The sequence below is a fragment of the Sapajus apella genome, unplaced genomic scaffold, assembly GCF_009761245.1.
Source record: "Sapajus apella isolate SASKATOON/1434 unplaced genomic scaffold, GSC_monkey_1.0 scaffold103, whole genome shotgun sequence".
NCBI classification, from domain to species: Eukaryota; Metazoa; Chordata; class Mammalia; order Primates; family Cebidae; genus Sapajus; species Sapajus apella.
This window is the reverse complement of record NW_022437043.1, coordinates 5,772,748-5,785,707: the sequence shown is the minus strand read 5'-3', so window position 1 is coordinate 5,785,707 and position 12,960 is coordinate 5,772,748. Positions and strand designations below refer to the sequence as shown.

The following is a 12,960-nucleotide window of genomic DNA, read 5'->3' as shown; positions in this document are numbered from 1 at the left end:
CCTATCCAGGGCTCTAGGGGAGAAGCCATAAAAAGCAGGGCAGTTGAGTGTGAGCAGCACTCATTTGCTGGGCTGGGGGTGTCACCCCATCCAAAATCCTCTCCTTAAACTTGGTGGTCAGGGTAAATTACCACCAGTTCTGGGCCTCACTCTTCCATTAGGGAAATGAGTATGGGTATATTTTCCTGAGAATATTTGTTTCAGGCATTAATGAACTAAAGCAACTGGAGCCTCCCAGCCTGCTGCCAAGCCTGTGATAAGCCCTCAGGAAAGGGTGCTTCTGGTTATGGGGAGCAGCTGAGCACACGGACCCCAGGCCAGACTGCCCTGCTGGGCCCCTTGCCACTGGCTGTGTGGCCTCCAAAGAGCCACTTATACAGTCTGCCTTAGGATGTCCCCTGACTTGGAGTATGCTCCTGTGTGTTTGTGAAATTGAGGAACAGACTGCTGTGGGGGGGGCAGCTCACCCAGGTGAGTGGGAGTGTTGGGGAGGGGCTGGCACTATGTAGAGCGCCCCACCTACTGAGGTCAAAGCATCACCTCCAGGGGCTGCTTTGTTCCTCTAATCGCCCCCTCTCATTCTCTACTATTTCCCACAGGGCTGCAGGCTGAGCTGGGCTGAGCAAGATAAGACCCGGCTGACAGGAAGACCCATGGACAACCCCGAGCCAGCTTCTGACAACTGGCTTCTGACTTGCCAGCTACCATTCCAGCTCCACCCTTCCCTGCATTCCTTTCCTGAACGTGTCTTTTGTCCCTTGGACAAAAGACAGTCCCTAACTTACACCCTCTGAAACTCTGCCTGTTGAGACCTCCACAAACAAATGTACACAGAGCTGCTCACATCTACCACTCAGAGATGCTGTGACATGGCACATGCCACATGATATGCACACACATGCACAGCCATACCCATGCACAGGGACTTGCAGTGAAATATTGCCATTACCAGATCCACAAAGACATCCTGACACATTCTTCTTGTTCAACATTCCAAGAATATCAGTCAGATTCTGTGCCCACCGTGTATGCTGTCACGCTATCTCAAAGGTCCCCCAGCATCATGCCCAGCCACATTACCACAGCCCTGCACACCTCCTTATCACCTGCTCCAGCGCACACACACTTCCAGTTCGCTCATACAGTCACCTGGCATCACCCCCACCGTCGGCAGGTCCTTCTGTTCTCTCACCATGACATATGGAACCACCTGGATGCTTCACAAGAAGTTTCACAGACTGCTGGAATCACACATCATAACCCTTGGTCACAAAGTGTCACGTGTTGCCTCAGCCAGTGTCACATGGTCGCACATTGCAGCCATGCATTGTCATCAGAGAGCCACAAGCATTGCTACACACTCCACCTGGCTCTGCTGTCCAGCCACACATAGACTCACACCTCTAGTTTCAGGACTTTGGTGGTTTTATTTTACAAAAGCTTTGAAGGTTCAGGCCTAGGGGATGCCTGGGGCTCAGAGACTTGGGTTGTCCAGACTGCTGGCTACAAGAGGAGGAAGACACCACCCCTGCTCTGGAGGCCACGCTCTGTGCCCTCATGAGCTGAGTGGAGCCACCACAGTAGTGCTGGTGGTGGTGGGCATTGGGCCTGTGGGGAAGGGGCCCGTGGGTGAGCCCAGCAGGGGTCCGGGGAAAGGCATGAGGTGGCTAACAGACCCTGACAGCACCACGGGGGCCAGGCCTTGGTAGAGATGGGCAGTACCGGGGGGGCCGAGTGTCAGGCCTGAAGCCACCTCCCCACAATTCCCGCTACTGCTGCCCCCAGCCACCACCATAAAACCACCAGCTGGTCCTTCAGCTGCTCCTGTGCTTCCCAGACTGGAGCCCCGTTTCTTTTTCCCTTTTCCAGATGCCTTGCGGTTTCGAGTCTGAATACCATCCTTCCGCATGGTCAGTGGCCGGTTCACCTGCCAAAAGGGAGGCTGCAGATGTCCCCAGCTCCAGATCTTTACCTCTCTATGTCTCAACCAGGGCCACCCTTTCCACCCCACTTCTTTTAGGGTAAGATAATTTTGGGGTGCAGAGATTATCTCAAGGAATCCTGAGGTTGTGAGGCCCTGAGCTTGGGAAAGCCTCCAAGGCCGATAGGAGGTGCCTAAGGTCTAGGGCGGGGGGGGGCGGTGGACATTAGCTAACGCCTGGAGGTTGGGGAGAGTAGAGGAAAGAGGAGGGTGGAGGAGGAGGGAATGGAGAAGGAAGGAGGTAATAACAGAGAAGAAGGAAAGTAGAAGAGATGAGTGAAGGGGAAGGGAGGAAGAGGAAAGAACAAAGAAGGTTGTGAGGGGAAGAGAGAAGGTGGAACAGGAACAGAGTAGGGGGCAGTGTGGCGTAAAGACAGAGAAAGTGGAGGGGTGGCTCCAAGGGACAGGGCGTCACCTGGTGTAGCTTGTAGTAGAGGCCGCAAGCATTGCACACGGGGTCCCCGCTGGCATTTCTCCGCCACAGTGTTGTGGTGGTCGTCTGGCAGTTGGTGCACTGAGTACCTGCCCGTTTGCTGACAATCTAGGGGATGAGAGGATGTGAAATCATTGCCCTGGGGATGTGGAAGTGGGCATAAGGGGCTCACAGGGGCTCTCAGGAGGACCCAAGAAGTGAGGGTCAGGTTGAAGGCAGGGTTTCCTATATAGGGTGAGAGCAGGGGCATTTACAGGGTGATGCCTGAGGATTCTGTATGGGGCCAGGACAGGGGTTCCTGTCTGGGATAGGGTTTTTTTGTTCTGTATTCTATGGGGGACTATACTGGTGGTTCTCAGCTTTGGCTGCATACCAGAATTACTTGGGGAGCTAAAATGTGCTGATGCCCAGGCAGTGCCCCAGTCCAGTTCTATCAGCACATCTGGGGGAAGGGACCCGGGGTGACTCCAGTGTGACTCCAGTGTGAAGCCAAGGATGAAAACACTGCTGTGCAGGGTGGGGACAAAGTTTCTGTTTGAAGCCTATAAGGGTAGGTCGAGGATAGGAGCTCCTGTAGAGCTGGGTTCCTGTATAGGGTGAGGGTGGGGGCTCTTATGCAGGGTGAGGGTAAGCATATCCATATCGAATGAGGAGATTTTCCTGTGTAGGATGAAGGCAAGGGTTTCCATGTGGTATTAGGACAAGGGTTCCCACACAGAGTGGCCTGTAAGCATGAGAACAGCATTCCTTTACAGTGGGAAGATGTGGCTTCTTATACAAGGTGAGGACAGGCATTCCTATGTATAAGGTCAGGCAGGTCTGCAGTCTTACCAGGCGCTTCTTGGGCCGGATGAGGGGCCTGTTCTGCCCATTCATCTTGTGATAGAGGCCACAGGCGTTGCACAGGTAGTGGCCTGTCCTGTCCCTCCGCCACAGTGGAGTGGCTGTTGCTCCGCAGTTTACACACTCCCTGGCCTCTGGTGGGGTGAAGAGGGGAAGAGGGAGCTAGGCTCAGCTCAGCTTTACCTTGGGCCACCCCTCCCACCTCAACTTCCCTGTCCTTTTTTGAGTTCCTCACCACAGGGAGGCAGGGGCAGAGTTCCACGAAGCTTGGGAGAGGAATAGGCTGCTGAATTGAGGGGGCTCCCGGTGGGAGAAAAGAAGGTACTGGAAAAGTCAGGGCTCCCATAAGCACTGCTGGGGACAGGGAGTGATGAAGGCAGTGCAGGCCCCAGGGTCAAGAGGTCTGGACTCAGCCGCTCTGTCTTCAACGTCTCCAGGAAGCTGGTGCTGCCTTTTCCATCTGGATCTTCTGAGGCCTGGGGAGGGGATTCCTCGCGGGTGGGACACACAGTTGAGGCAGGATAGAGCCCCGTCTTGCCGTAGGCCCAGCCGGCATATGGTGAGCCCCCTGGGATCCCCTCCATACAGTTGAGCAATGGGTACACCTGAAAGACTGTTGGGGGAGCAGGTAGGGACAGAGGAAAGAAGAGGCAAAATCAGTCTAGGGTCAGCCCACATAAGGGTGCAGTGGTGCCCAGCACCCACAACATGGTGGCCAAGTTCCCACCTTTTCCATAGGCTACCAGAACAGCTGCTGGCCACTGGATGCTTCCTGGATCCTGAGCCCCACTGATCAGTGTGGCATCTGCAATAACCTCTGACCATTTCCAAGTGGGCTTTTGAGGATGACTGTTGAGATTTGGAGCTCCACAGATTACTCGACAACTAGGGGAACCACCACAGACTTCCAATATTGCCTCTCAGTGTAGCCACCCCAATGTGTCAGGTTGAGAAGCATTGGAATTTCTAGGTCCTCACTTAACTAGGGAAAGTGGTCAGCATGTCCATTTGAGAAGCTTCCAGCCATTTCTGAGATATCCTTACAGTGCTATTCTGACCTAGCCAAGGGTCTCCATGGCAGCCCCAACAGCACTCAGCCAATGCCAAGACAGCCACCCAATGGAGTTACCTGGGGAGTGTCTGTAGGCCTCAGCATCCCTGTAGTAGGCCAGAGCCGCAGCTGCAGCGGTGGCTGTGCTCGGGGCAGTGGAGGAGGCTGCTGCATCCAAGCCCTCAGGCCCAGAGGGGAAGAAGACCCCCGACTCTGGCGTCGAGGACACCAGGGCAGGATCCACAAACTGGGGAAGGGGCTCCGAGGTCCCCAGGGACCCCAGGCCAGGGAACTCCATGGAGCCTCTGGGGGTTAACCTGCGAGGACAGAAGGGGTTCTCAGACAGAGAAATCCTCCACCCCTCACCTCCTTTCACCTGCTCCTCTTCCCCCTTCCCCCCCAACTCCATTGCCTCAGTCTCCATATTTCTCCTTCCCAACTCCCCATTCCCCTCCTCCTCCTCATCTTAGCCTCCCCTCTCCTTCCCCTCCTTCTCTTCCCCCCTCTCCTGTCTTCCCCTTCCTGCATCTCTCCTTTCCACTCCATTCTTTTATTTCCTAAGTGCCCCTCCTTTAATCTTCCTCTCCATTTTCCCCATCTTGCCCCATTTCTTTCCTCTCATCCCTCCTTTCTCTCTTCGTCTACTCTCATCTGTCTCTACCTCTACCTTCTTCCCTCCATTCTGTCTTCTTCCCCTCTTCCCTTTTCCTCCTCTCTTTCTCCCATCTCTCTTCTTCTCATCTCTTTTTTGTCCTCCTCTTTCCCGCTTCCTTCCCTTTCCACTCCTTTCTCATTCTCCTCTCCTGTTTCCTTTTTCTCCTCTCCTTCCTTTTCCTCCTTGCCCTCCTTCTTTTCCTTTCCCGTTTCTCCTCTTCCTTGTCCTCCTTCTCTCTTTGTCTTCATTCTCCTTTTATACCTTTTATCTCCCTCTCCCCCAACACACACACTTTTTTTTTTGAGGCAGGGTCTCCTCTGTTGCCAGGCTGGCACAATCTTGGCTCACTGCAACCACTGCCTCCTGGATGCAAGTGATCCTCCTGCCTCAGTCTCCTGAGTAGCTGGGACTACAGGCGTGTGCCACCATGCCTGGCCAATTTTTGTTTTTTTGTAGAGATGGGGTGTGACTATGTTCCAGACTGGTCTTGAACTCCTGGCCTCAAGTGATCCTCCCACCTCAGCCTCCCAAAGTGCTGGGATTACAGGTGTGAGCCACCGCACGCAGCCTCTCTTCCCCTTTCTAGATCTACTCTCCACTCCTCTTTCTCCTACTACTCATTTTCTCCTCCCTTCCATTTTCTTCCTCCTTGTCTCTCCCCTCCTTTTCTGTTCATCTTTCCCCCCCCTTTCTCCAGCTCCTCCTCCCCTCCTCCACTTCCTCTTATTCTCCTTGTCCCCCCATCCTTTCTCGTCTCCCCATCTAGAAGACACTGGGTGAGGGTGGGATGGGGTACAGGACCAGAGTCCCTTGAGCCTCTTGGTCACTTCCCAAGGACTTTAGGGTTCACCATCTTTTGCTCCTCAACTTCATCCCTATCTGTTGTATCTTGCCCTCTAACTTTCTCAGAAACCCCATGGTTTCCGGGCTTGACTCCCTCCTCCCTCTACCTCCGTTGGGTCTGCAGACAGAAGGCCCCCTTAGTTCCTCCCTACTTCTTGGGGGGGGGGGTCAGTACCCCCCACTGCTTATCTCTGCCTTCCCCGCCCAACTTTTGAAATCACCCCAAGGCCACTGACTTCCTCTGAAGAGGGTGACAGGTGGGAGGTACTTCTACTGGTACCCTCTCTCCTGGGGAGGCCCACCATAGTTCTGCTTTCAGGCTCTTTCAGCTCCCAGGCCTCAGTTTCCCCAACTGTTGTATTGGGGGTGATGATGGGCTCGGGCTGAGCTGAGACCTGTGAGATGGCCCTTTGCCTCTGTTTTGCCTTGTGTATGTCTCTGTCATCTAGTTCTCTGCCTGTCTGTCACCCTGGGGCTCTTTCCCCTGACTCTCTGTTTCCTCTCAAGTCTGACTCTACATCCCCCCCAGCTTTCTTTGTTTCTATGATATAGCTTGTCCTCTCTTTCTGTGATTTTTTTTTTTTTTTTTTTTTTTGAGACAGAGTCTCACTCTGTTGCCCAGGCTGGAGTGCAGTGGTGTGATCTCAGCTCACTGCAACCTCAGCCTACCAGGTTTGAGCGATTCTCATGCCTCAGCCCCCAAGTAGCTGGGATTACAGGCACGTATCACCACACTCAGCTAATTTTTGTATTTTTGGTAGACACAGTTTCACCATGTTGGCCAGGCTGGTCTTGAACTCCTGACCTCAAGTGATCTGCCTACCTCAGCCTTCCAAAGTGCTGGGATTACAGGCGTGAGCCACTGTGCCTGGCTTCTTTCTGTGCTTTTGTAAATGTCTGATGCTTTTTCATCTTGTTTTCTGTCTTTCCATGTTTCTCTCTCTGGTTCTCTATCTCTTTCTCTTACTCTTGCTTTCTCCTTCTCCTCTCCTATCTCTCTGAACATCTCTGCATCTCCCCCACTCTGTCTCTTTCTGCTTGTTTGTCTCTTCCCTCTGTTTCCCTCTCTTTGGGCCCTCTGACCTTATGTCCATGTGCCTCTTACTAGTCCCATACACCTGACACCCAGCTACATCAGGATAAGGAGCCTGGAATGCTGGCCCTGGCCCTGTTCTGCTGGCCTGCCCTGTTTCTGTGTCTGTGGGCTGGAGTGACTGGGCTGGACTAGAAGGCTCTCTGTAAACTGCCCCTCACCCCTGCTTACATGACCCATGGTGTAGACAGGCTAAGGGGCAGGCCCAGGCTTGGGGATTCTGGTGGGAAAGAGATGGGCCACAAGTGTGCCCACCACCAACACCTTCTCAGCCCCAGGGTGCCTGCTGTTACTCTCTGAAGAGAGTGTCTTGCTTCCCCATCTTGGTCTCCATCTCCTTCGTCTCTGTCTCTAATTCTGTGTTAGTCTCTGTCTCTTCACAGTGCTACCTGCAGGTATTTCTCTTATTGCATTTCTGTCTCCTTTTCTGCTCCCGGGTCTTTTCTTCTTTTTCTCCGGCTGCCTGTCTGTCTCTGTCTCTTACTCATTGAGTTTCTCTCTGTTTTTCCCTTCTCTTCATATCTCTTTTGTCTCTTGCTTTTTGTCTCTTGCTCTTTCTCTCTGTCTCTTTCTCCTCATCTCTCCCTCTATTTCTCCCTTCCTTCCCTGTCTCACTATGCGTCTCCTGCTCTCTTTCTTTCACCACTATTCCCTCATGCCCTCAACCCCACCTACCCACCATGATTTCCCTCCAGCCCCACTGCCCCCTACTCCTGCACCTCACACCTTGGTGAGTCCAGGACTGCCCACTCCTCCTATGGCAGGGGCCCAGCCCCCTTACCCCCAGTTATCACTCTCCGGACAGAGATAAAGTTTATCTCGAGGCTGGGGGATATGAAAGCTCCTTATCAGCTGCCCCACTAGAGTAAGTGTTGCCCCAACGGCAGCAGCAGGCAGCAGCCAGCACCCTCCACTCTCCCTCGGCCCCAGCCCCTCACCCCAGGTAACATCCCAATCCCAGCCCTCAAGGGAGGGTCTCATGGGGCTAAAGGGAGCAGATATAGGGTCTAGGGGGCAGATATGGGGCTTGCGGGGAGATAGAGGTAGAGTTTGAGGGTCAGACATAGGGTTGAGTCAGAGAAAGGTTTGGGGTGTAGCCATTGAGTTTTGGGGGAGGCAGATATGGGGTTTTGTGGAGCAGAGATGAGCTTGGAAGTTCAGAGACACATTTTGGGCTCAGGAATACGTTGTGAAAACAGACAAGGTTGGGGAATCAGAGGTGAAGTTTGAGATACAGAAATGAAGTTGAGAAGTTAGAGATGTAGTGTGGAAGTCAGATTCTGAGGGTCATAGAAAAGTCTGGGGAGTTCAAGGGTTTTCTGGAGCAGAGATGGAGTTTAGGAGTCAAAGATCTATTTGGGCAGAGAGAAATGTAGCTAGTGATTAAAGGGGAGTTTGCGAAGCCAAGATAGAATTGGAGTAGAGAAAGGCTTGGAGCTGGAGAGATTCCGGGAGACACAGACATATTTTAGGGCTGAGATAGGGTTTTGGGGAAGGCAGACATGAGGGTTCATGCGGCAGAACAGATTTTGGGTAGTCAACTTTGTGTTTGGAGTGACAAAGATATTTTACTGAGCAGGCAGGGAGTTGGGAGAGATAAATGGTTTGGGGAGATCAGAGAGAAGTCTCAGGGAACAAAGAGTAGTTTGAGAGGCAGAGATAGGGGTAAGAGGATGGAGCTAGGATTTGGTGGGTCAGAGACAGGTTTAGGGGCTCAGAGAGAGTGGGACAGAGACAAGGGTGTTATAGAGCGGTTAAGGGGTTTGGGAGCAGAAAAGTGAGGTTTGGGGGAGAAGTCAGGGAGACAGAGACAAGTTTGGGTGAATGGAAATCAGATATGGGACAGGGAAAGGATTTGGGGGGATGAATGCATGTTTTGGGAAGCAGAGTTAATGTTTAGGGGAGACAGACCTAGGGGTATAGAGAGCGAAGTGAAGGGATCCAGGGGATATAGATATCTTCGAAGGAATGGATGAGAGGGCAGAAAGAGGTGGGATTTAGGGGGTAGATTTGGGGTAGAAATGGGAGTTGGAAAGACAGGTGGGTCTAAGGAGCTGTGAAGGGATTCAGGGCTGGCTGACACTTTGGGGACCAGCTGTGGGTTGGGGAGCCTGGAGCAAGCTGGGGGGCGGGTAGCCATAAGGATAGGGGCAGCAGGCCCAGGGTTGCCTTTCTGGGGGCTCTCTGGGGGCTGAGACTGACCTGGGCTGGTTGGTGCGGAGGGTTCAGCCGCCTTGGGGATGTGGCAAGCTCAGTGTGATCCCAGGGGGTGTCCTGGCTGGCCTTGGCCTTTGAGGCTCCCTTCCTCCCTCCCTCCCCTTTCCCTCCCCCCTCCTCCCCAGGGAGTGGCTGGTGCCCCAGTGGGTGGGGCAGTCCAGGGGAGGGGGTGGGTCCCCTGCTTGTGGGGCACTTCTTGGGCACTGGAGGCCCTCTTCCACCCTCCCTGCCCACCCTGGGGATTCTTGGACCCAGCTCGACCTAGGCTCTCATGGACTGTAGTGTTCAGACAAGCAAAATGCACTGAAACCAAGATAAATGAAAATAGCTGATATGGTTTCATGACTTTACTGGGCTTTTCAGTGAATAAAGCCTTTACTGTGTGCGGGGCTGGTGTGGGCTGGGCTCCTATGTATGTGAGTCCTCCTGGCTGCAGGGAGAGAAGGGATGTGGCTGTACCCATTTTGCAGGTGAGAAGAGTGAGGCTGCAAGAGGTTCTGCTGGATTTGGACTAGAGCCTGTGGGATATCTTGACCCAGCCTAAGCCTGCAGGCCAGGCCAGAGCTGGCAGGAGGAAGGGGCACACTCTCTCAGTGCCCCACTGGGGCTTACGCCAGCTCCGGCCTGCCTTGGGGCAGCAGATAAGTCTTATCAGATGTAGGCGACCGTGGCTGTTGGCGCCGCAGTAACAGGCCGTCTTGGGGCAAGGGTGCGGGGTGTGGGGGTGGGAACACCCAGAGACAGTGGCCTCAACTTCTTGCCCGCCATGCTGCCTTGGAGGCGGGAAACTGAGGTGGAAGCCAGGGATGATTCTTCAAGGAGTGGGATAGGGTGGGGAAAGAAAGGGATAGAGTGGGAGAGACAGACAGGCAGAGAGACAGAGACAAAAATAGAGATAGGCGGACAGAGATGGAAGTGGGGAGAAAGAGAGTGACAGAGATAAACAGAGAAGGAGACAGAGGTGGAAGGAAGTAGAGAGAGGGTACAGAAGGAAAGGAGAGACAAAGAGGGCAAGACACCCGGGGAGAACCAGAGACCATTAAAGACAGATAGAGAGAGGCAAAGAGAGAACGAGAGAGAGATGTATGGAAGTGACAGAAAAAACCTGAGAGGGAAAGAAGCCAAAGACGCAAGTGGAGAACTGAGAAGGGAGACAGACACAGAGAGATATTCAGAGACAGACTCAGAGGAAGTTCATGAGACTTCAGGTGGCAGACTGGATTACACCCTGGGCAGGTGGTGTCCATGCAGGTGGGATGAGGGGGTGTGGATCGATGTAGCCTGTGGCTCTGCCTTCAGCCCTCAGCAAGGGACCACTAGAATATTGCTGGGCCTCTGCACCCCAGACCCCATACTCCTGCCCTGCTCCACCTCCTCCAAATATTAATGACTACAACCACAGTGTCTCACAGACCTGTACCTAACCTGTTCTGAGCACTTTTTCCATATGAAATCATCTGACACACATGCACACAGTAGGTGTACAACTTGGGTCCCCAACACGGCAGAGAGTAAGACTCCCCAGTCATGGTTCTGGAATTCCATGGGACAAGGAGCTCTCCTGCCCATGTGGTCTACAGATGGGGAGACTGAGACCTACAAAGAGGGCAAGGATGGAGCCTGGGTCAGTGGGGTTGGCTCGCCCACTGGCCCAACCTGGAGGCAGCTTACCATTCTCATCTCACTCCTCTGAGCCTCAGTGTCCTCATATGCAAAATGGGAGCTTTGAGGAGGAAAGAGAGCAAGCCCACGAATTCCTATTTATTTAGCTCCTTCTGTATGCCACACCCCATGATGAGCCCTCATCAGTAATAAGGAGAATGACTACAAAGACACCTCTGACTTATGTGGCAGTGGTTTCAGGACATGGACTCTAGAGCCAGCTCATCCTTGTTCATAGACTGCCCTAACCACTAACGGATCGGGTAACTTTGGGAGAATTACCATCCCCTCTGGAATTTAGCTCCTCACCTATAAAAATGGGGTAGTAATATACCCCAGTAAGCCACTCCATGTGGTGACTGGGGAGACTAAATGAGGTGTTTTTTTTGGTCTGTTTTTTAATTTTAATTTTTGTGTTGAGACTAAATGAGTTTTAACCCATGTTATGTGATTTTAACTCACTTGAATCTGAAATCTTAATACATATTAAGTATCCTTATTTATTTATTTATTGAATACCTACTGTATACAAGGGAGAATACACAGCCTTTCTAATTAAACCTACTATTGCTTACATTACTAATGCTAATAATTTGCTGACACCAAGAGTAATACCAATATTAATTGTAATATTGATACTCACCCCATTTCTTCATTTCTGAAGAGCACAAAGGGCTCAGGAAGAGAAGCCAAGGGTGAGAAATGGGGCACCCCATAGCCCTGCCTCCAGCAAGAGCTGGAAATCCCGAGGCTATGAGACCAGGCCACAAGAGTATCAATATTAGTAGTAATTAGTACTACTTACATTACTAATGCTAGTAATATGCTGACACCAAGAGTAATACCAATATTGTAATATTGATACTGGCACTAAGACTAATTTTATTTCTTTAAATTTATGATTGACACATAATAGTTGTACATATTTGTGGGGTAAAACATGATGTTTTGATACATGTATGCATTGTGATCAAATCAAGGTAATTAACATATTAATCACTTTAAACATTTTTCTTTGTGATGAGAATATTCGAAAGCATCTCTTCTAGCCATTTTGAAATATACATTAATCATTGACTCTAGTCATCGTACTATGCATGAGAACACCAGAACTTATGCCTCCTATTCAACTGTAGCTTTGTACCCATTGACAGCCTCTCCCCATCCCTCCCTACCTTCTACCCTCCCATCTGCTGGTAACCACTATTCTACTCTCTACTTCTATGAGGACATAGTAATTTTCACAGTAATAGTAATACTCATCTAATGCTAATACTAATCTGACGCTAATATTATTATTATTGCTAATACTAATTCTAAAACTATTATTCTAATTCTAACAACAATAGTGATAATAATACATACTGAATTTTTTTTGAGACAATGTCTCACTATGTCACTCAGGCTGAAGTGTAGTGACAGTCTTGGCTCACTGCAACCTCCATTTCTCGGGCTCAAGTGATCCTCCCACCTCAACCTCCTGAGTAGCTGGCACTTCAGGTGCATACCACCACACCCAGCAATTTTTTTTTTGTTGGTAGAGATGAGGTCTCGCTATATTGCCCAGGCTTGTCTAATTCTGATACTAATACTAGCGTTAATAGACTAATAATAGCAGCAGCATTATTTGCTGAGTGACCCCAGGCACTGTGCTAAGTGCCCTCTATCCATAATTCTATCACATTCTCACCGGCTCTTTGTGGTGCAAGTGTATGTAATCGCTCTAACCTTCCAGACTGGATCTACATAGGTGTGGGGAAATGAAGATTTTCCTCCAGGGCCCTGGGTTCTCTGACACTGATTTGCTGCATGATTCCTGGGCCAGATGCCCTCTGAGCCTCAGTTTCTTAATCTGGAAAGTGGGTACAGTCATAGCCCCCCACATGGATAGGAACCACTCAGCACAGGGCCTGCTGGTACACCATAAATTGTGTGCTCTGTAGGTTGGAATTATCATCGTCATCATCATTATTAGTAGAAGCAGCGGTTGCAATGTAGGGAAGTCTGTCCTCACAGGGAAGGGAAGGCTGGAGACATGTCTAAGATCTAAGACAAGGGTTTGGCGGCTGGACTCACCCCATTTCTTCATTTTTGGAGAGCACAAGGGGCTCAGGAAGAAAAGCCAAGGGCGAGGAGTGGGGTGCCCTAGAACCTTGCTTCCAGCAAGAGTTGGAAACCCCAA

At 51.4% G+C, this 12,960-nt stretch overlaps 1 protein-coding gene across 2 annotated transcripts; it reads right to left on the bottom strand.

Moving 5' to 3' along the window:
• Nucleotides 1-1,407: 1,407 nt before the first annotated feature.
• On the bottom strand, nt 1,408-12,960 carry GATA1 (GATA binding protein 1). Of its 2 annotated transcripts, none has more exons than XM_032258623.1 (6): nt 12,507-12,960; nt 4,387-4,625; nt 3,493-3,870; nt 3,246-3,391; nt 2,397-2,522; nt 1,408-1,927 (listed from the first exon to the last, which is right to left on the bottom strand). In XM_032258623.1, the coding sequence occupies exons 2-6, from the start codon at nt 4,604-4,606 to the stop codon at nt 1,556-1,558; spliced, it is 1,242 nt and encodes a 413-aa protein (XP_032114514.1). In that variant the 5' UTR covers nt 4,607-4,625; nt 12,507-12,960; the 3' UTR covers nt 1,408-1,555. The 2 variants fall into 2 exon arrangements, with proteins under 2 accessions (XP_032114514.1, XP_032114513.1); XM_032258622.1 differs by lacking the exon at nt 12,507-12,960 and adding an exon at nt 9,102-9,223.

Excerpts from the sequence above, each read along its gene's own strand:
- GATA1 (XM_032258623.1), bottom strand. The coding sequence starts at position 4,606 with ATGGAGTTCCCTGGCCTGGGGTCCCTGGGGACCTCGGAGCCCCTTCCC. Across the intron at positions 3,392-3,492 it reads TCTGCCCCTGCCTCCCTGTG|AGGCCAGGGAGTGTGTAAAC; the intron begins GTGAGGAACTCA and ends TCACCCCACCAG. Across the intron at positions 2,523-3,245 it reads TCCGGCCCAAGAAGCGCCTG|ATTGTCAGCAAACGGGCAGG; the intron begins GTAAGACTGCAG and ends CTCATCCCCTAG.